The following is a 21771-nucleotide window of genomic DNA, read 5'->3' as shown; positions in this document are numbered from 1 at the left end:
TGTTATAAATGATCAAATTGTGAGCCAAACTTATAAGAAAATTTAGCAAAGATTTATTAATTTGTCTGTGAGACCGAAGTTCAGTTGTCGAAACCACCACAGCCAAAGAGTCAATGTTGAGCCTGGGATCGGCGCCGGGTGAACACGGATCTGACCTCTGAGTGTCAGAGTCTCCCCAGTTCACGCTCGTGGCTTCCAGCAGCGAGGTTTTATACAGTTTATTCTGCCCGAGGCAGAGATGACCAAATTTTCTTTGTGTCTCTTCACATGCATCATTGTTGATTTCCATGTGCAGAGGTGGACAAAGGTCCAGTCCAGGTGTCTCGATGTTGTCAGTTGACTCCGGAGAAGCCATGTATTCACATATATCAGGATGGCACCTGGAAGCTTCCATTCTTATGTTAAAGCATCGATGTTTATCTTAACGGGAGTCCGGGAACTAGATATATATGAATAAGACAGCTGCTCCTGGTCAGGATAGTCAAAAGACATGGTTTGGATTTTACAATATTTTATACATTAATAGCATGAATTATCTCTACCATATACTACATGCATTAAAACATATTTCTTATCTAATACATGAATATCACTTTCCTAGAACTATTTTGAATGCATCCCCCTCCTGGAAAGCCTTGTATGGTCCTGAAGGGTCAGCTAAAGGGGTCTTTGGTGGTCGTATTCACTGAATGCTTCAATATAAAAGGTGACCTTGCCTGGAACTTTTTCTGTGAGCACGCACTGTTGCTTCTTTGTTACATGACTTGCAAAAAAAAAAAAATTCCCCCGGAGTCCTTTCTGCTTCTCCACTGATTCCACTTATGTTTATCATCCTGTGTAAATACTTTAACATTCTTTTATCTTGTTTGCTAGTTAGTCTTTAAGCTCTATTCCGCAACTTTAGGGGAACTGAGAATTTCGATTCTATGTATTATTTATCAGGACCACCCCACAGCACAGCCCTGCTTCAGGGTGTCAGCCCCTGTGCAGCAGCGTTGGGGATGGGGCATGTGGTGGTGCTGGGATCCTGCCCCTCCATGGGGTGAGCAAGGGGCATGGGAGGGGGACAGAGGGCGGAAGAGAGCTTGGGACTCCCAGCTGAGCAAAAGGGAAGGTGAGATGCCCAAACTGAACAGGATGGGGCTGGGACTCCCAAAACCAAGCACAGGGGAGATGGGTTGGGAACTCGGGGGACGACGGGAAAGGGAGAAGAGGGAGCTGGGATCCCCAAACAGAGGGGGAGGGGGTGGGACAGACTGTGGAGAGGTCAGTGGATTGGGGGAAACGATGGAAAAGGAGGTGAAGAGGGAGGGAAAAGGTGAAGCTGGAATGGGAGAAGGGCAGTTCCATGGGTGCCCACCCTTATCGCTCAGCACTTAAGCCCTGGAGTGAATCCCTGGGGCTCAGGGTGGGGGGTGAAGGTGCAGATCTGCACTGAGGGGATTCCTCCCTGCGTCTATTCCCGGTGGGGTTCACCCCCCCCCCCCCCCCCCCCCCCCCCGCCACCCATCAACCAGTGCTGTGGCGCTGTGGGGCAGAGGGAATGGGAAAAACGGGAGGAAGAGGAGAGAGAGAGAAGCAGGAGGAGCAGGAAGAGGAGGAGCATGAAAAGGTGCAGAAGGAGAAGCGGGAGGGATACTGCTCGCTGTGTCCGCAGCCCCCCCCCGGCCCCAAGAGCATCGCACCCCCTACATCCCTCAGGTGACTGGGGAGTTTGACCCAAATATATTAGGGGGGTCTCTGGCAAGGATTTTTTTGGAAGGGTGTTTGGAGCTTGCAGATTCTGGAATCAAGCCCCAGGTATCTTTGCATTTCCCTGGCAGGTTTTCTTGGGGGGATGGGGGTGTGTTTGAAACTTGCAGAACTCCAGAGATGAGCCTCGAATGCTCCTTGTGGCGACAGTGTAGGGGGGTCCATGTCGCGATCGCCCAGTACTGGCAGGGCAGGACCTCAGTTCTGGGAATCCCCGGGAGAACCAGGGGAGTGTAACATGGGACCCCCGGAGTGGGGAAAGTGGAGGGGGTGATACCGGAGTTGGAGAACCCCCAGCAGCCTGGAGGGGTGGGGGAACAGAGAGATGAGGGAGGGTCAGGACGCCCGACCCTGAAAGGGATAGGAGGGAGAGGGTGGAGCCCCAAATGCCTGGAGTGAGGGGAGCCTGAAGAGGGTGAGCCTGGGACGACCTGGGAGCTGAAGCAGAATCAAGGGAAAAGGAAACCCGGAACCCCTCAGGATCCCTAAGCTGGACTCCAAGGAGGGGGGGATCACCAGGATCCATGGGGACCCCAGAACTCCAAAGGAGGGAGACCAGCTAGGGGGAACTCCTGGAAGGGGTTTTTTGATTGATCCAGGGGAATGTGGAGCAGCACGAAGTGACCATTATCCCCATCTGGTTCTCTTGTGCCACTGGGAGGGAACTGGGGATAAAATGAAGCCTGGGAAGGAGGGAGGGGTGAGGGAAATGAGTTTTACTAGGATGTAGTTTAATTCTCATTCTTTTGTTGTGGTTTGACTGGACATAAATTCAAATAATTTTCCCCAAGCAGGCTCTGTCATGCCCATACCAGTTCCAGGGGAGCGGCCTCTCTCTGCTCTGATCCGAGCATGAACTGTTCTTTGGGTGTTCTCTGCCCTGTCTGGGGCAGAAAGGCACTGCCCAGAGCAGCCTTGGTGGCATCAGGCACCCAGCCAGACTCAAAACATTACATGTGGCACACTGGGAATGTTAAACATAAAGCTTAAAGCAAACATAAAGGTTAAAGCAAAAAAGAGTTTCTGGAGGGTATTTTCCACCCCTTTGCCTTTCCTGGGAGCCATAGGGCAATATGCTGGGCACCCCTCCAAGCTGCTGGAGCACAGCCAAATGCTCAGACTGTGACTGTGAACTCTTTGCCCTCATTTCCAGTGTGTGATGATACTTAAGCAGCCTCAGGAATCTGTCTCCAGTCTCCATGAACTAATACTTACACAGCCCCAGGGATTTGGTTCAGTCTCCATGAGCTTGGCGGCTGTGAGGGTGGGTTCTGGAAAAGCAACTTCTCTATTGTAAAACTCAGGGCTGGTTGAGCTGGCACTGGCTGGAAAGATGCCAGGGATGGGATGGAGCTCAACACCCAGATCATGGCTTCATCTTTGGGGGATTGAAATAACCAGTTAATGTAATAAATGTAGGAAATTAAAGAGAGAGAAGAATAAAACCCCAAAATCATTACTTTACAGCTGGTTTTTTGAAGCTCTTGCCACCATGGGGGTGGTTTGAGTGTCTGGATGTGGTTTTTAGGTGAGTTCTAGTTTTTGCTGCCTTGTAAACGGTTTTCAGTGATTTTATTGGGTTTTTTTCAACCCCTTCTAGCTCTTGCAACAGTGCTTTTGTGGTGGGTTAGTATTTGGGGGCCCTCAGACCCCTTGATGCAACTTTAGGTGAGCAAAGCCACCCTGAGCAGATACAGGTGTGTTGTCCCTGCACTGCTGCAGGGGAGAGACCCCCCAGCCCCAGCACCACTTCTGCCCTCCCCAGCTCTGCTCCCTCTTGCCCCTTTGCAGGTATGAGGGGGGAGAGGAAAACCCTGCATCATTCTTCTGCTTCCAAGTCCAGAGACAGTTTATTTAAACTCTTGTTCTGGAAGGGAGTTGGAGCCTTTCTGTGGAGCAGAGGCTGTGCCCAGGAGTGGGAAATGACTCTGTATGGGGAAGACTGGTAGGTTCCATTACTCCTAAATCATCCATGGCACTTGTGGCCTGTGGGTGAAAGGGTCAGAGGTGCCCCTGGGAGGGGGTTTGTGAGCTGTTGCCTCCCCACTCTGCAGAATTTCTTGAAGCAGCTGCTTTGATCCAAAACAGGTGTGTGAGTGGGTGGGACTCAAGAAATCTGGGAGAGAAGAAATGAGAGGAAAAGCTTGGAGGGAGAGAAATTTCTGTGCCTCCGTCCCCTTTTCCTACCTTTTCCTCCCCCACCAGTTTTTCACCCCAAAATGCCCCAAGCTGCAGCCTGGAGCAGGGGGAATTGAGGGGTTGGAGACAGTAACAAAACACCACAACAATTAAACCAAAATTCAAGCATTTGGAGGGGAAAAAAATCCTTTTGGATGTCTTACCTTTGTAGACACAGGCAGGTGGTTCTCATATGGAAAATATTTACCTAGGGGAAGTATCAGGTGCAGGGGCTGATAATAATTTAATTTACAGTGATGACAAAAACATCTGCTGGGCATTGATGTGAGTGATTTATATAGTTGTAATAAATATAGAAACAGTCTTCAGTTACCAGTGACTTGACAGCAGAATCCACAGGTATTTCCAGTCTGTGTCAGTCAACCCTTGTTCTGTTTCTCTGATTATTTTTTTCCATATAAATATTCAGCAAATTGTTCCTGTGGGACCAGCTTTGCTTTGCTGAGGAGAGCTGTGACTACCTGGGAGGTTGGGAGGATTATCAGCTTTTTGTGTTTCTATTTTAGGATCACAGGAGCATCCTAGTAAAGCCCCAGGAAGGAGCGGGACCTGGTTGGGCCCTGTGAGCTTGGGGTGTTGTCCAAGATCACTTTGTGGCAGGAGGATCTGAGGAACACTCTTGTCCCTGGAGGGTGCCCCTGTCCCCTCTGTGGCCCCGGGGATGGCAGAAGTCCCTTGTGAAGAAGGTACAGAGGCACCATCTCCTGCTCCAGGAGCTTCATGAGCTGCCCTGCACAGGGTGGGGAATCAAGGTTGGCTCAAGTGGGTGAGCACCTTTTGGGGTGCCTGGGTGGCCTGGAATGGGGGCTGGGCTGAAAACCTCTCTGGATTTGTTCAGGCCCTTGATGCAACACCTTTTCAGGACACCCACAGCCAGCAGGAGTTGGCTGAGGTTGAAGCAGAGCTAGAAAAACCAAGCAAGTCCTGGTTCTTTGAAAGCTGAAATTGTGTTTTCCTTCCTGCTGCCAACATAAACCTGTCAAAGGAACAATGGTGCCTCTCTGTCCTAGGAGGAAAATATCCCAAATCAGGCCTTTCCCACTCCCCACTTCTGAGTGTGAGTTAGAATTTGCTTTGTTTGCACAGGTGGAGACTCAGCTGCTGTGATGGAGCTGCTGGAGCAGAGAGCAGAGGGAAGGAGCAGTAAGCCCCAGTTTGGTTATGGGGATGTTGTTTCAAGATATGGCTCAGTGTGTTGGGGCAAGCTAAAATGGTCAAAGGTGTTGTGGGGAGTACGAAATATCAAAGTGTTTGCAAGCTGATGGTCTGGGGGATGGTGCCCATTTCATGGTGGAGGGGGGCACAGAGGTGATGCAGGAGGTTGGGAAGCCTCAAAAATCCTTGGAAGCCGATGATAGCACTGGGATGCCCCCTGGACTGAGCTTGTGCCCTGCTGGGAGCCTCCAGTGTGTTTTGGGGCTGTGTTAGAAGGTGTTGAAGTGATCCATAAGGGAAATGTAAGAGCTGGGAGAATAAGGGGTGCTCTTCATGCCCTTCCCACGTGTTTTGTTCCAAGATTTCAGCCACAGATGCACCAATAACAGAAAGGCGATTATTGCGGTCACCGTGCTCACCGTGGTGCTGCCTCTCACAGTCACCATCATCATGCTGGCAGGTAAGTGGCTGAGGGTGCAGAAACCACCCAAAAGTCTCCTTCCTGGAGAAGTCCCCCAGCATGAGTCACTTGGGCATGTTGTGCTTGTTTGCAGCTAAGAAAGACCCACCCTGCCCAGCTACCGCCCTGCCCAGCTGCCTGGAGAGTGGGATTGGCTTCGGGAACAAGTGCTTTTACTTTCTGGAGGAGGAAGTGGACTGGGAAGGGAGTCAGCACTCCTGCCTCTCCCGCCAAGCCCACCTGGCCACCATTGACACCAGGGAGGAGCTGGTAAGAGAAACCCCTGAGGAGGCATTGTGGAACTATTGGAATAAAATCCCAGTATTACCAGGTGGAACATGCCTGGGCTCATCTGACCCTTGCTGCTGGACCAAAGGTGGCAGCTGTGGTATTTCACCTCAGAGACACCTTTGGCTGGCTGGAAGTTGCAGTTAGGCACTCGGAACAAGTCCAGGCATGGTAGAAACTCAGTTTACCTCTGGTGGAAAGGGTTCAGGCAACAGTGAAGAGGAAAAGGAGAAGATTCTGCTGGAGGGTTAAATCCAGAGTTTTATTCCAGGGTCACAGAGCTCTGAATCATGGTAACAGCTCCCAACAGAATCCCGAGCGCATGGTCTCCGTGTCTTTTAAGCTCGGGGGGAGGGAAGGGACAGGTGAGCCACCAACCAGGTGGGAGGGGTGGGTGGAGTCTCAGGGGACAAATGAGACCTAGACTGGCCAATGACCCGAGGGCTGAGGGGCATCTTTTGAATTTTTGCCCATCACACAATGCCCTTGCTGGAATGTTAAGATTGACTGACAGCACTTAGCAGGAGCGCAAGGGGGAGGGGAAAGGAGAGGGTGGCACACCTGGGGGCTGGGATAGGTGAAACAGGAAATGGCATCACACTGCAACATGGAACAGCCTTTGGAGAGCAGATTTGGAAATTGCAGGAAATTGACTGAAGACAATAGTATGGAGGTACCTGTGATCATTGCTTTCCCCACTTCCAGCATTTCCTCCTGCGCTATGGGAACTTCATGGAATACTGGGTTGGTCTCTGGAGGGAAGGTTCTGGACCTTGGAAATGGCTCAATGGTTCCCTCTTCAATGCCCTGTACGTCCCATCTTCTGGAGAACAAAACTATGGCATGGACTGAGCCGGGGCAGGGGCTGGATGCAGGAAGCACAAGTAGATACAGATCTGTTGAGGTGGGAGCAATCAAACACTACTTTCCCTGGTTGTGCCAAAGCATTCAGACACAACCCATGGATTTTTGGGATGCAGGTGATGATGGGAGCCTGGGGGCATCCCTGGATTAGGGGCATCCCTGGGACCAAGAACATGAAAACCATTGAGGAGTGGAAGGTAGTTTGGGTTCTTCATGGGGGCTTTGCTGGGAAGGTTGGTCCCTGCTCCTGCAGCACTCCTAATCTCTCTGGAAATGGGAATCCCTCCCATCCCAGCTGTCTCCCATGAGCTCTAACTTTGCTGTTGATCCAGGTTTGACATCCAGGGCAATGGCCACTGCGCCTACACGAACTCCCACAGGATCAGCAGCGACAGGTGCTCTGAGACGAAATTCTCCATCTGCAGCCACCTGCAGAGACATCCCAGTGAAGCCCAGAAGGATACAGAAATCCTGAATTCCACCTGAAACCTCCCTCTTAACAGAGATCCACCACCAGCTGGTGTTAACCCCACACAATGTGGTATTGAGTCTCTGTATTTGTTTAAATTTTAGCTGGCAAACAGCTTGCAGGTTGGGATGAGTCTGTTTGCTGAAACTCTGTCAGTTGAGATAAGGGCATTTGCTAAAGTGAAAATCAATGATTGTGCAAAAAAAAAAAATCAATCAAAACCTGCACTCTGGAGCAGGCGATAAAGAGGCAAACTGGGAAGGAGTTGCATGGGAGAAGTCTATGGAGGACTGACCCCATGGAAAGGATCCCACCCTGGAGCAGGGCAAGGACTCCTCTCCCTGTTGGGGAAGCAGCAGTATGAAGTGACCATAACCCTGCCTCCCATTGTCCCTGCACCAGTGGTGGGGAGGAGGGAGGGAGTTGGGGATAAAGTAAAGCCTGGGAAGGAGAGAGAGGTGGAGGAAAGGAGTTTTATTAGGGTTATTTTTGCTTGTCATTTTGCCTTTTCTGGGACCCCAAGGGCAACAGCCTGTGCTCAACAGCCCAAATTGCTGGAGAATAGTGGCCCTCGGCCATGCCATCTCCCCTGTCTGTTCCATGTTCCCTGTCTCTCCTGTGTCCCTCGGCTCTGTGGGGCTGGGGCAGCAGCAAGTTCCAGGGCAGCCCTGGGGTGGAACAACTTTGAGCCCAGCTGAGCCTGTTCACCAAATTCCACCCAGACAGGGTTCAGGTCACTCCCAGAATGGTTCCCAGTCACCCGCAGTATGGTTCTAGTAATTCCCACTATGATCCCAGTCACTCCCAGTATGATACCACTGTGACCCCAGCATGGTCCCAGAGGTTCTCATTCGCTCCTAATATGGTTCCAGTTACCTCCGGTATGATTATTCCCATTGTGGCTGCAGTCCCTCCCAGTATGATTCCAGTATGAACATGGTCACTCTCAGTATGACGCCATTTGTTCCCAGCATGGTCCCAGTTTTGCTCCCAGTAACCCAGTATGCTTCCAGTCAGTCCCAGATTCTTCCAGTATTATTCCAGTAACTCCCTTTAAGGTTGCTTTATGATCTCAGTTATTCCCAGTCTCTCCCAGTATATCCCAGTTACCCTCAGTGTTTCCGTTCACTTCCAGTTGCTCTCAGCAGATTGCAGCATGATTCTAGTTGCTCTTAGCCACTCCCATTCACCTCTAGCATGACTGGTCTTGAGTGTAAAAATATTGCAGTTTGAAACTTAGACCTGAAATATCTCCCACAGACTGTGGGACAGTAGCTTTTCCTAGAGGATGCGCAACATGGCACACATTTCATCAGTGTGACTGTGGGTGCTTCGAGCTTTGTCCTGTGCCACTCTGGGATGTCATGAAACAGGACTTCACCTGCCACCAGCCCTGTCACCCTCTGCCACTGCAGCTCCTTTGACCTTGTGTCCACAAAACCAGATGCAAAGAGTTTCTGCTGCTCCCCTCTTAGCACAAATCCATGGAGAGCTGGGATTTTTCCATACTCTTCTGTCTCCATTATTCCTTATTCCTAAAGAACCAGCCCTCGCTCCTGATGAACACTGCATGTTCCAGGAATGGCCATCAGCTCCCTTTCCTGCCTCGAAATCTTGAAACTGTTTCTAAATGCTGCTCCCTTCAGCTCTTGGATAGCTACTCTGTACGCAGAGCTGAGAAAAAAATCCACTGGTCACTTCTCATCAGGGAAGTGCTGCCGGAGTTAGAGGTGTGTGGGAAACCTCTGTCCCTCCATAGATTTTTCATAGATCTCTACATGGGGTGTGCAGATATGGTTTTTGTATAGAAAGGATGGAGAGTGCAGACACTTTGTGTGACACTTTCCATCTCTGTGTTTGTTCCTTATCCGGGGATACATAGACATCCAAGAGCCCCTTGCACAGACAGACCCATCTGCCCCTGGATAAGGAAGTGCAGCGGGGCTGTGTGGGCAGCGAGTCCCAGATGAGTGAGATCCAGCTCCAGCCCTGCCAGGCCCTGTCAAGGCTCAACGCCGGCTCCTCTGGAATGGGAAAGCCCTTCAGCCTTGTTCTTGTGCAGAGGGGCAGTGCTGGCCTAGCAGCACAGGTTGTTCTCCCCACAAGGTTCGGGAGACAAGAACACAGCCCTTCCAAATGCTGCCTGGAGTCACAGCTCTGGGTGCTCCCCAGAAACCTCAGCTCTGGCAGCTGCTCTGCGACCATCTTCTGCCCCAGGCTGCAGGGGATGCAGCGGGAGCCTGGCTGGGCTCTGCCCTGGGGCCATCCTGCAGGGAGAACTGTGCACAGGCAGGATTTAGTTCCCACAAACAGCCAAGCCAGGAGTGCAGCTCAGCTGCTCCAGCCCACACTGCTGTGCACTGGGCTCTGGAGCTGGAGTTCCCCACGGAGGGGACGGCGCTGCTGGGCTACAGGTGACAAATCAGCTTCAGCCTGAATCTCACTGAGGTAGGAGGTTGGGCTGGCAAGAGTGGGGAGGGTAAAGAGCAGTCATGGAGCTCATCCTGCTGGAGGGACAAGGCAAAAAGAGTGGCAACACAGCAGTGAGGGTAGCTGAGGGCTTCAGAGTAGCTTTGAATGACACCGTAGCCTCCCACAGCACCCCTGAGACATTACTGTTGTGCAGCCAGGGACAAGCAGAGTGGAGTAGCCCAAGCCCTTCCTCACCAGCAAATCAAAGGAGCCAGTGCATGTCTTTTGGAGTCCCACTTCTGCTTCCCCATGGGGTTTTGTTTTGGTCAGGCTGTCTGCCCCCCAACCCAGGGCACAGTGGATGCTGTTGGCAGGACCAGGAGCTGACTCCCGTTTTATTACATCCCCCTGAGCCCTGCCAAAAAGCAGCTTGGCAGCCGACTGAAGAATTTGTTGCATCTACCCCAGGAAAGGGGGGAACTTTTGGTGCCCGGCCAGGGTGTGCTCCCAGATCTGGGAGCATCCCTCTGGCTATGGACTCACCTGCAAATTGGGTGTAGAGTGTGTCTTTGAAGAAGGTGCCAGAACTGAAGTCAGTCTTCAGCTTGCCAGTAGTCAGGTTAAGGAAGAGATTGTCATCCTTGAGGTAGTCCTTGGTGTCTCCAGTAGCAGCATCACCTGGTACAGCTTCTCCAGGGGCTCCTTTTCCTTCCCTGGAGGCCAGACCAGGCTGTCAGTGTTCTTCAGAGGGCCCTAGACGTCAATCAGACGAGCAGAAAAGGGATTGGATGGAGCCCAATAGTGGCAGACCAGGTCTCCAGCTCAGCTCCAGCACAAGGACTGCATTTTCCCTTCTAATGGTCCCTGTGCAGAGCTACAGGGAGGACAAAAACAGTCTGGTTTGCTTTGCCACTGATTGCCAAGAGATGTGTGGAGCTGTTACCTGCCAGGCCCTTGGATCACTGTGCACGTGTGTGAAAAACATATTCACTCTGCTGTGGAAATGTAAAAAGTTTAATAAAGGACAATGGGAGACCAGGAGCATAGATCAAAGGTTATTATGGCCGGGTGCATCTTAGACACCCTGTTATCTTTGGGGATACCCCTTAAATACCTTTTCCCTTACACCAGCCTGCTGCATATTCATAGACCCTTACACATAGCAAACTTTCCCCCAAACTAGTATATGTTCCAAGAACTGTTTAGCCTGGCCCCTCCTTGGATCTGCCTTTTTAGAGCATGCAAATTCTTGGTTGTGGTTTTAGTCCTTTTTTTTCATCATCTTCAGTTTTGGCCCTGGCCCACATTGTCTTTAGACAGTGAGTGCTGATAGTTGGCAGATCTGTAGCAAGTGTCTTCATCACATGTTCATTGGATGTTATCCTATCCAAGAAGGCAGTTTAACACAAGCACACTTCTATCAGCTATTTCACTACTATGTCTAAGCTTAATTAACAACAGAAATAAAAACTATATCTTTATAACAAAGTTACTTTAACACTACACATATAAAATCTATTTTAATATTTGCAAAAAGCTAATATAATATTTATCTATAGCAATTCCTCCTCTTTATACTTGAGCAATATTTCTTGTTCACTTGCTTTCTTTGGACTATGCTGGTAATTAGTCAAAAAAACAGGGGATTAAACAAGGAAGAAATATCAAACCAGTTGTAACACATAAAAGGAAGAAGCCCGATTTCTTCACCAATCTATCCCCCAATACTTTACCCCACCAGCTAGGTTTTAACATTGTTTTCCAATTTCTGGACTGGTACCTGGGTTATTTTTCTGATGTCTTTTGCTTTTTCCAGGACAACATCCCCGTTATCATCTATTTTCAACAATCTGATTGTCGTGGTTTGACAGGAAATGTGTTTTTTGGGATGTTGTGTTTGGGCCAATGGATATTCAGATTTTAATATTGGCATTTAACCTGGCCATTAGAACATGGATCCGCCTCTGAGAACACGGGGTTAAAAGCAGGGCTCTCCCCTGGGAGGGTCCTTTTGGGTTTCCGGCGGGAAAGAGTTCGGGTCTCTGCCCCGGCCCAGCTGCTGGCTGGGCGGGTGGAGGGGAAAAGCCATGTGGCTGGGAGAGGTAGGCCTGACCCCGGGGCTGGAAGGGTGGAAAAGAGAGAGAGAGACACCGGGAGCCATTGGGCAGCCCCCCCGGGAGACAGAGAGAGAGAGAGAGAGAGCCGGTGCCTGGGACTGTGACCTTGAACCTTGATAAACATGGGCCTGTGCCGGCAGCACGGCTGGGACGGAGAAGAAGGGGGGGTGCAGCCGGCCGCTTGTAGGAGCTTTTAACCCCTTTTTGGACAATGAGAACTTTACAGAACATTGACCTTTCCTAGAAGATAGAGTGGAAGATGAGGAAGGAAATGGGCAAGTGTGAGAGAGGTCTGGGCAAGTGAGAGATGTTGGAAGAATAGAGAAGAATCCTAGTGGGAAGAGATGATGGAGTGGCTTTTGCTGGACTCTTTTTGTACTGCCATGGACAGAACCATGTTCCTTGTGATACAGAGACTGCATTCTAGGGGCAGGCAATGCCTCAGAACCAAGAGGGTTTGGTGTTGGTGCCCCTCAGCCCCAGGGGGTGAAAAAATATGGGGGGGACAGGTGTCCCAAAGGAGAGATTGTGGGGACAGGTGTCCCAAAGGTGAGACTGTGCCTTTTTTGGATCAGGACAAAGCATCCTTAAAAAGACAACCCTAGAAGCATCTCTGGTCCATGTTCAGTGGTGAGAGCGCTGGACATGAAAAGGAAGAGGTCACGATGGCAGATGTACTCCAGGCAGTGCCACGAGTGACATGGAAACACACAAGGCTTCAGGTGTGTTTCTAGGGGAAGCCCATGGTACAAGAAGGACTCCTCTCCTCTTGATGAACTGAGGATGGATTGTCTGAAGGGTGGTGCTGGACCGAGAGTTGGTGATTTGGGGAATAGATATATTGTATTGGAAATTTGGTGGGGAGGAGGAAATGTATTTGTAAGGTTTTAATTTTTCCTGTGTGTGTTCCTTTTTATCTATAGTTGTAGTGTAGTTAATAAAGTTTTGTTTTCTTCATTTCCTAAGTAGGAGCCTGCTTTGCTTATTCCTGATAACATCTTACAGCAGAAACCAGGGAGAAGGTATCCTCATGGGGGCACTGGCATTGTGCCAGTGTTGAACCATGACACTGATATATTATAAACTTTCCACAAACACCCCCTTCTTTAGCCAATAAACAGTCTAAAGCCAACCTATTCTGATACACTACAGTTTGGCTTTGCTGACTTGATATTGATTCCAATGCCTGAGCAGCTTTGTTTGTTATCATCTCTGTATTTGGTTGTCTTATAATATGATTCAGCATGTATGAAAGGCCAATGCAGAGTTAGATTGCTGTGCTGGTTTTACCTTTTTCTTTACCAATTGTTCTTTTACCAAATCTTGGACTATATCCCTGAGGTCAAATGTGAAACAAATCCATCGCTCTCCTTTTGGACATTAAATTCTCTGTCTATTATCACTTTTTCCTAAGTTTCTTGCAATCCAATATTTTGCCCCCCCCCCCCCCCCCCCTTTTTGCCTACAGGTACTTAATTTGGATGGGTTATAACAGTGACTGTTGACATGGATATGTGCAATAAAAAAGGAACTTTGGCTTCTTTCTGTGTAGTGCTTTCAGTAGCATTTGTGACACGATCTTGCCAGTATCCCAAAAGGGAAGAGACAACAAATGAGTGACAGAAAAAGGAAGAACAGAGGTCTGGTACCACCTTGCCTGCCTATGGGGTTGCTACCAATAGCAGGTGTATATGATTTTCTCAGTGGTGAGTACAGCAGCCAAGCTAGGCTTGCCCTCTATATTCTTGTAACTTCCTTTTTGCTAATTTCCACTCAAATTGTTTTTGACACTCCTTAACTATAGTTTCCCACCTGTCATGGTTTGACACTGGCACAATGCCAGTGCTCCTATGAAAATATATTTTTTTTAATGGCTGCTGTGAGATGTGAGTAGAAATAGAGCAAAGCAGGCTCTAGTTTAGGAATAAAGAAAAAAAAAAACTTTATTAACTTACAGTATGTAGAAAGGAACACACACAGAACTCAGAATTTTAAAACACTTTTAAAAACAGTCGTCCTCCTCTAATTTTTACCATAGCATGAAATAAAACTTTAGATTCTCAATTCGGTTACTAATCCTCAGATAATCACCTTTCAGTTCATCAAGGAGAGAGGAATCTTTATTGTACTATAGGCTTCCCCAGGGAACACAGTTGAAACCTCTTGTGTTTCTGTGTCACACGTGGCACCGCCCGGAGATCATTTGCCTTCGTGACTTCTTCTTTCTATGTCTAGTGCTTTCACTACTGCACATGGACCAGAACTGCTTCTAGGGTTCCCCTTTAAAGGATGTTTTGTTCAGTTTCAAAAAAGCAACAGTCGCTTCAAAAAAGCAACCAGTCTTTTTCAAATTCACCCCCTGGGTCCAAGGGGTTTTGAGAACAGAGATCTCTACTGAAGACAGAGGGCACTACCACACCCTCCTTATCTGTCTTTGTTTATGCATTCTTTTACATAATATTACCATACTCTCTTGGCTCCAAGCCATTGCCTCCCTTTAAATGCAGCCTTTGTGTTACAGGGAAAAAATGGTTCGGTTCTATGGCTGTACAAAAAAAAGAGTCCAGACAAAAGTCAGTCTATTATTTCCTTCCACCTAGAATTCTTTTTAACATTTTTTGACATGTTTTACTTGTACAAACTTTCATCACACTTGCCCATTTCCTTCTATTTAATTTCTGTCTTTCTTCTTATTTAGATCCAAGAAAATCAGTATTTGCAAAGTTTCCATTATCCAAGAAAAGGGTTAAACTCTTGGCCTCTGCCTGCCCAGAACTCTTACTGCAGCTGGGCACCTTCTCACCGCACCCCTCCTTCTCCTTCTCAGCCATGCTGCCAGCACATGATATCAAATTTTAAAGTGGCACAGGCACAAGTACAAGCTTTCTTCCTCTCTCTTTCTCCCCCAGGGGGGCTGCCTGATGCCTTTCAGTGTTACTCCATCCCTCCGTCCTACAGGGGCTCCAGCCTACCTCAGCCCTGTGTTTAACCCCCGTGTTCTCAGAAGCATATCCATGTCTTCAGTAGCTACCCCAAGTGCTAAAATTTAAATTTAAATACTGATTAGTTTGACTACAACTTCCCAAAAACCTCACTTCCTTATCAACCTAAGACACCACCATTCCACAGGTATCTCCCATTCAACAGGTACTAATAATTCCCATCCACAAAGCAAAGTTATTATTTCAGTTGTTTTGAGTTCAGTCTGGAAAGGGGATAGATTTGGTACTCGACACTTCCTGCAATGAGAGGGTCAATTTTGTGAAATACAATACCAATTATTCCCACAATTTAAACATTTACATATAACCCAGCTAGCGTGTCCAGTATTGGGATGAATCAGACAGGTTATGTGGTATGGCACTGATGGAAATTGTAATTCCTCCTTTTCTTTATACAAGTCACAGGCTAAGGCCAGAATATGAGAACTTTCTGACTGAAACAGTCTTGATCCTCCTGTTTGAAGTGGAAGTATTCCTCCCCAGGAAGGGTATTGGGGGCATCTAAGGACTTGTCCAGGCAGCACTTGAAACCACTGATGTAAGCTTTGCCTTATTTCCCAATTAGGTGTGATTCTTTGTGCATTCCTTGGATCATTTGGGTCTTCCCAAACCATTACCCACCCAGTCCCCCTTTGAAAGTCAATTTGGTATCAGTTTAGATGTGATAGTGAATTGATTTTAAAAATTTAAGATTTGAGCTGAGGGTTAGAACAAATACAAATTGAAGTTAGATACACCAACGATAAGTTAATTATTATTAAATGCTTAAGATAAAGCTATTTGTTATATTATCAGCTCAATTGTAAAAGGAAGTGGAGCAAGTGAACCATTATAGGAACATATTGAAACCAGTAGAACAATGCCCAGCACCTGGACTCCATGTCAATCCATCATGAAGCAGGGGGCCTTGGATCGTGCCAGAGGGTCACAGAGACCTGATGAAGACATTCCTCACTTCATCCCTGGGACCACTGACCCAATTTGAGACCACTGACACAATTCAAGAGAAGAACTGTGCACGCATAAAAGGTTAATAACCTCATTTTAATACAGAGTGGGGATGGGAGGTGCTGGGGTTGTGCATATGTATTATTTTGGGAAATAAATAGAAGGCAAAAATCCTTGTGCGATGTGGTCACACATTTCGGGAATGACTCCCCCCTCACCCCCCCATGCCACCCACTGGCATAATAAACATACCACTTTCTAACTTTAACTAGTTAGAGAGAGTCTTTGTCTGTGATTTTCAGTCTTAACAATTCTGCAGTCCATTCCTCAGGTTCTTTCACAAGTTGATTCTGCTGGCATGAATCCACCCTCTTTTCCTGGTTCAGATTGCTGCTTCAATAGTACCTGAAAAGGACTTAATAGCACAAGGACAGTGGCAAAAGGAATACAATACTACCCCAGCATTTCCCAAAACATTCTGGGTTTATAAAAAAGCTTTTTCCCACAGCTGCCTCTGCTTCTTGTATCCAGCTGTGCTAACAGTTTCAGAGGCAAATTCTTCTTTCTGTGAGCTACAGTTAGTTAAACAAGAAAGGCCAGGCCAATTTTGATACAAGATGAATCACATCTATTGCTTTTTACCCCTGAGCAAAGTTTAACTGTTTTAGCATCACAGACCTATTCACCTAACAGTTTCCCAGAACAAAAGTCCCCCTCCTAACAGTGAGGAAGGAAGGAAGGAAGGAAGGAAGGAAGGAAGGAAGGAAGGAAGGAAGGAAGGAAGGAAGGAAGGAAGGAAGGAAGGAAGGAAGGAAGGAAGGAAGGAAGGAAGGAAGGAAGGAAGGAAGGAAGGAAGGAAGGAAGGAAGGAAGGAAGGAAGGAAGGAAGGAAGGAAGGAAGGAAGGAAGGAAGGAAGGAAGGAAGGAAGGAAGGAAGGAAGGAAGGAAGGAAGGAAGGAAGGAAGGAAGGAAGGAAGGAAGGAAAAGAAAGAATCTTGCTTGAACAACTTTGTGAGATTTGGAGAACTAGCAAGAGATTAAGGCTATCTCTGCCCTGGTCTTATCGCTCGTGCTGGACCCTCTCCCTCTTTTCACAGCAGCGCTTTCAACGCTGTCCCTTGCCCCTCCAGCAAGTACGGGCCCTGCGCTAACGGGACCAGTGACTCACCAGCCAGCCACCTGGAATCTCCACCACACAAGTTCTCTCTGCCCCAGAATCAACCACAAACGCCAATACTTACTCCTGGGGGCCCGCTTCCCAAGTTATCAAAGGCTCCAGACAGCATTCTTCCCCCAGAAAACAGAGCCCATGATCTTCCCACTCCTTCATAGGGCACACCCCCTGAAGCACCTCCAATTCTCCCTCTAAGTGAGGGTGCTCTCCCCGCTGCAGCAGAAATAGGCATCCCTAGTCCCTTCCCGGGACCCTGACCACACCGGGACTCTGAACCCCTCCCATAGATACAGCAGGAGCTGAAATCACGGAGACAAGAGCGGGGGTCGGCAGTGAGGCTGGAACCAATAAAGGACAGAGTTAGGAGCGGAGCCAGCAGGAAAGCCGCAATCAACAAAGAAACAGAGGTAGGAGCAGGAGCAGGCGGCTCCAGAGTCACGGTGGGGACGGGAGTGGGCAGGGAGGGCTAGAGTTCCTGACACAGTCAGAGAAGCAGATACGAGTAGGGAGACTGGAGCTCCTGGCATGAGCAGAGAAACTGGAGACAGGGAGAGGCAACATTTCCTGAGGGTCCCAGCCCGTTTCTCTGGTTCGCTGTCTCATTTCCCCAGGACCCCGCCCACATGTCCGAGCTCCAAACCATTCCCCTGACACCTCCCACTCTTCACAGCACAGAAATCCTTCCTCTTCATTAGTATAATGCAATCCACCTTCCTCCAGAAAATAAAGTTAAATTTTAAATCAACAATCTATATCACATATACTTTCATTCATTCACGTTCACTCACTTCTGTATCTTTAATATCTCATTCATTCTCACTCACAACTAGACAACAACAAGGTACCTTTTACTTTCAAGTCACTTGTTAATATCCACCCACGGATACTGTAAAGTCTCAAAATGTTATTGGCCAACCCTGGATTTTCTTGGGCATCCCTCAATCCAGGAGTGTTGTCCAACCCCAGATGCTCTTGGACAATCCTCAATCCGGCAACTTTGTAGGGAGTCCACTTTTTCCCTGTGGATTGTGCCAGGAAAACCTTCAGCTCCCTTCTTCCAAGGGGTCTGACTCTGGGACCCCATCCCAGTTACCCTAGGGGGTTTCTTTCACTCCTTTTATCTCTTGCTTTGTCTCCTCGCTGGCTGTCTTTCTCATCAAAGATCAGAAACACAGCCCTCAGAAACCACTCACTCACTTTGCAGGTCTGGAATAACCAGCCCGCCTCTCATTCATACACGTTCATTCCCTGTATTTGCCCTGCCCTCCCCAAAAGAATACTTTACCAATCCTCTTTTCTTCTTTGGGTCTTTGTGCGCAAGAATTTATGGGGCCACCGCAGTTCTTAGGGAGCCTTTTTTTCCTTTTCCCTTTGCTTTATCTGTCTCCTTCTGCCCACTGGGTGAATGTCCCTGGAAAAAGGGGGTGCTGAGACCCAGGGATCCCTCTGCTCTGGGCAGGGTCTGGTTTATCCCAGGGTAACCCGGGAGTGTGACTGTGCTCTGATTGCAGCCAAAGGTGCAAAGCCAGGGCAGCTGGGGACAAGCCCATCCAGCCCCTCACCTTCCCTAAGCCACAAGGAATCCTTTGCCTCTCACATCTCAAACTTCTGAATGCAGCAGAAATGCTGGGGATTTCTGACCTCAGAGAACCAGGAATGATGTGTGGGTAGGAAAAAATTCCTAAAACCAACTCCTACCATCTGTTTCCTTTGGAAGTGTGAGTACAGATGCTACCAAGTCTTTCTGCATTAGGTGTGATTCCACTGACAAATCTTGAATATCCAGCTTTGTCCCTCTGCCACATGGCCACAAACCCAGGGCAGCGGGGCAGGGATGGCTCCTCAAGACCCCCCCATGCACAGGCCTGGCTGCTCCTGGCACACTCAGACAGCACATCTGGAGCTCAGGCAGGGACCTGGGTGAAGGTCTTCCAGAGCAGGAACAAGAGTGAGTGAGTCCCAGCAGGACAGTCTGCAGGGAATGGCTCAGGTTTGGCTCAAAGCAGCCTCTCCTGACTTGTCACTGTCCCTTATCCATTAACAGGTCCCAGTGTCCAGATACAGCAAATGTCCAACAGCAGCTCCATCAGGCACTTCCTCCTGCTGGCAGACACGTGGCAGCTGCAGCTCCTGCACTTCTGCCTCTTACTGGGCATCTCCCTGGCTGCCCTCCTGGGCAACGGCCTCATCATCAGCGCCGTAGCCTACGGCCACCACCTGCACACGCCCATGTTCTTCTTCCTGCTCAGCCTGGCCCTCAGCGACCTGGGCTCCATCTGCACCACTGTCCCCAAAGCCATGGACAATTCCCTCTGGGACACCAGGAACATCTCCTACACAGGATGTGCTACTCAGGTATTCCTCTTTGTCTTTTGCTTTTCAACAGAGCTTGCTCTTCTCTCCATCATGTGCTACATTTCCATCTGCAAACCCCTGCACTACAGGACCTCCTGGGCAGCAGAGCTTATGCCCACATGGCAGCAGCTGCCTGGGCAAGGGGCTTTCTCAACGTTCTCATGCACATAGCCAATACATTCTCCCTGCCCCTGTGCCAGGGCAATGCTCTGGGACAGTTCTGTGAAATCCCCCAGATCCTCAAGCTCTCCTGCTCCAAATCCCACCTCAGGCCACTTAGGGTTCTTGTGTTTTCCATCTATTTCAGATTTGGTTGTTTTCCATTCATTGTTTTCTCCTATGTGCAGATCTTCAGGGCTGTGCTGACGATCCCCTCTGAGCAGGGACCGCACAAAGCCTTTTCCGCCTGCCACCCTCACCTGGCCATGCTCTCCCTGTTTATCAGGACTGCCATATTTGCCTACCTGAAGCCTCCCTCCACCTCCTCCCCATCCCTGGATCTGGCACTGTCAGTTCTGTACTCAGTGTTGCCTCTAATACTGAACCCCCTTATCTACAGCCTGAGGAACCAGGAGCTTCAAGAATGCTCAGAGGAAAGTGATGGCTGGATGCTTTTCAGAAGTTAAAACCTTTCTATTTCCTTCTGCAAAGCATTTACTATGTAACACATTACATCCCAGCCTGCCTTCAAAAGCTTTTAATAATGCTGGGAGTGACAGGGACAGGCTTTTCTACTTTTTCATGTGATCATTTTCACACTGAAAATTTTGTCATCATCCCATCTTGAATTCACTGTCTACCTCTTTAACTTGACTCACAGACTGTGTAAATTAGGAATCATGCCCTGTGTGTGTTTAAATAAAGTAAATGTTCCTGCAGAGACTTATTTGTCAAAAATCCTCCCTCTGTTACCTCTTCTTCAGCTGCACGGGGCAGTGTCTGCATGCAGAAGTCAAGAGAAAAAGTCTTAACCCAGCAGCACTGCCAGAGAGCAACAGCACTGGTCCTTTGAGAGCTACACTTTTTCCACTTCCGCTCTCTCCTTTATTGTCCTTGTCCAAGGCCTGGGTGCTCTGGCAGCTGTCCTGCTGCGTGTCCATGCTGTGACCACAGGCAGGGACAGGCCATGGGCACTGCTGGGACACAGCTGGGTGTCACAGTTCACCTCTCTGTGACCCCAAGTCCTGTCTAGCCAGGGGGAGCATGGCAAAAATAGAGGGCTGGGAACAATGGAATTGTCCGAAAGATGAAGAACTTCAATGTGGATGCAACAGCCTGGTCAGAGAGAGAAAGCCAGATAAACTTTCCCAGGAATTGTTCTGGAGAGTTTTGAGAAGACTGTGAGAAATAATTAAAACAATCTTGCAGCTGGTGTTTTGAACAGTTGTTTTTTCATAAGATGTTTACCAAAGGGCATCTTCTTAATTAGCCAATGGTGATGGTGTATTGATTAAATGACCAATCAGGTCCACCTGTATTGGAACAGTGTATAAAAAGGAATGGGTTTCTAATAAACTTGGTATTAGCTTGCTGAAGAGAGTTAGAGTTTGTGTTGCCTTCACTTCTGTTCCTGACTCAATTGCTTTAATAGCAAAACAACAAACACAGAAACCACACAATCTGAGGGGCAAGATCCAAAGACAAGGAGCTTGGTGAATGCAACAATATATAGGGGTATTTTGAGGACAGGGGTCCAAAAACAAGCGCGAACTCGGAACACGACCTTATATGTGACAGGTCCTGAACCAACTGTGAGCAAGAACCAGAAACATGACCTATTATAGAATAATTCCATTAACATACCAACTCCCATGTCCACACTTTTCTCGCCATGACCTGACCAAATATCTCCCTTTCAGTATCCTGCTTCCCGTGGTCTCAGGCTGATTTCTCCTGTATATGCCACTAAGGCTAAACCACTGCTTATCCCAGCCAGTTGCTTTCCCACATCTCCCCCTTTCTGTTGAACTAAAAAAAATCTTCTGTAAAGATTTCTGAAAAACTCTTAACAGACAACTCATAAAACAGAGTAACAACATAAACAAAACAACAATTACAAAAATCGGTAAACCCGTTTTGACCAGAGAGAGAGCCCAACCAGATAAGTTCCTTTTTCTTAACAGGCCATTGAACCAGTCCTTGTCATCCTCCACTTGCAGTTTTTTGCCTCCCTCTGAATTTGGATGTTCTTGTATATGGACTCACTGTGATATGAAAGATTCATGCAGCACATGCCACAGAAGTCCTTGCAACCACATCCTTGTGCTAACAGCAGGAAGTCAATTGCAGCTTTATTTTGCAGAGTAGCATGCCTGGTACTGTCAGCATCTGTCAGTAGCTCATTCAGTGCTCGACACATGGCATTGGTTTGCCTACTCATACCCTAGATTGTCCAACATTTTTAAAGCTTTTGCCACAGCACCCCCAGGTGCCAATATTGAGGCTGTTATTATTTTTCCTTTACTCCAAAAGTTAATTTCGTCTTTGCAATCTGATTCAAATTGATGGATAAATCTCTTATGCTTAATCTTTCAGTCATGAATTAAGGCAAACTCAGGTGCTAGCACAGTAAGCCTC

The 21771-nt window shown here is 48.3% G+C and overlaps 1 protein-coding gene across 3 annotated transcripts; it reads left to right on the top strand.

Moving 5' to 3' along the window:
- Window positions 1–1611: 1611 nt before the first annotated feature.
- On the top strand, window positions 1612–20733 carry LOC139603935 (olfactory receptor 14I1-like). Of its 3 annotated transcripts, XM_071454933.1 has the most exons (5): window positions 1612–5094; window positions 5468–5566; window positions 5661–5836; window positions 6560–6663; window positions 7051–15874. In XM_071454933.1, the coding sequence occupies exons 1-5, from the start codon at window positions 5058–5060 to the stop codon at window positions 7202–7204; spliced, it is 570 nt and encodes a 189-aa protein (XP_071311034.1). In that variant the 5' UTR covers window positions 1612–5057; the 3' UTR covers window positions 7205–15874. The 3 variants fall into 3 exon arrangements, with proteins under 3 accessions (XP_071311034.1, XP_071311037.1, XP_071311035.1); XM_071454936.1 differs by lacking the exons at window positions 6560–6663; window positions 7051–15874 and adding an exon at window positions 18884–19128; XM_071454934.1 differs by lacking the exons at window positions 1612–5094; window positions 5468–5566; window positions 6560–6663; window positions 7051–15874 and adding exons at window positions 18884–19194; window positions 19542–20733 and having other exon boundaries at window positions 5705–5836.
- Window positions 20734–21771: the final 1038 nt, after the last annotated feature.

Source organism: Agelaius tricolor, unplaced genomic scaffold, assembly GCF_023055355.1.
Source record: "Agelaius tricolor isolate 1412-34295 unplaced genomic scaffold, bAgeTri1.0.p SCAF_42, whole genome shotgun sequence".
Taxonomy (NCBI): Eukaryota; Metazoa; Chordata; class Aves; order Passeriformes; family Icteridae; genus Agelaius; species Agelaius tricolor.
Note: the sequence above shows the minus strand (reverse complement) of the source record. Positions and strands in the feature narration are given on the sequence as shown.

What these genes read in the sequence shown, in the direction of transcription:
- LOC139603935 (XM_071454933.1), top strand. Translation starts at nt 5,058, where the DNA reads ATGGAGCTGCTGGAGCAGAGAGCAGAGGGAAGGAGCA. An exon ending in CACCATCATCATGCTGGCAG is followed by an intron (nt 5,567 to 5,660) that starts GTAAGTGGCTGA and finishes GCTTGTTTGCAG; the next exon opens with CTAAGAAAGACCCACCCTGC. An exon ending in TTGACACCAGGGAGGAGCTG is followed by an intron (nt 5,837 to 6,559) that starts GTAAGAGAAACC and finishes CCCCACTTCCAG; the next exon opens with CATTTCCTCCTGCGCTATGG.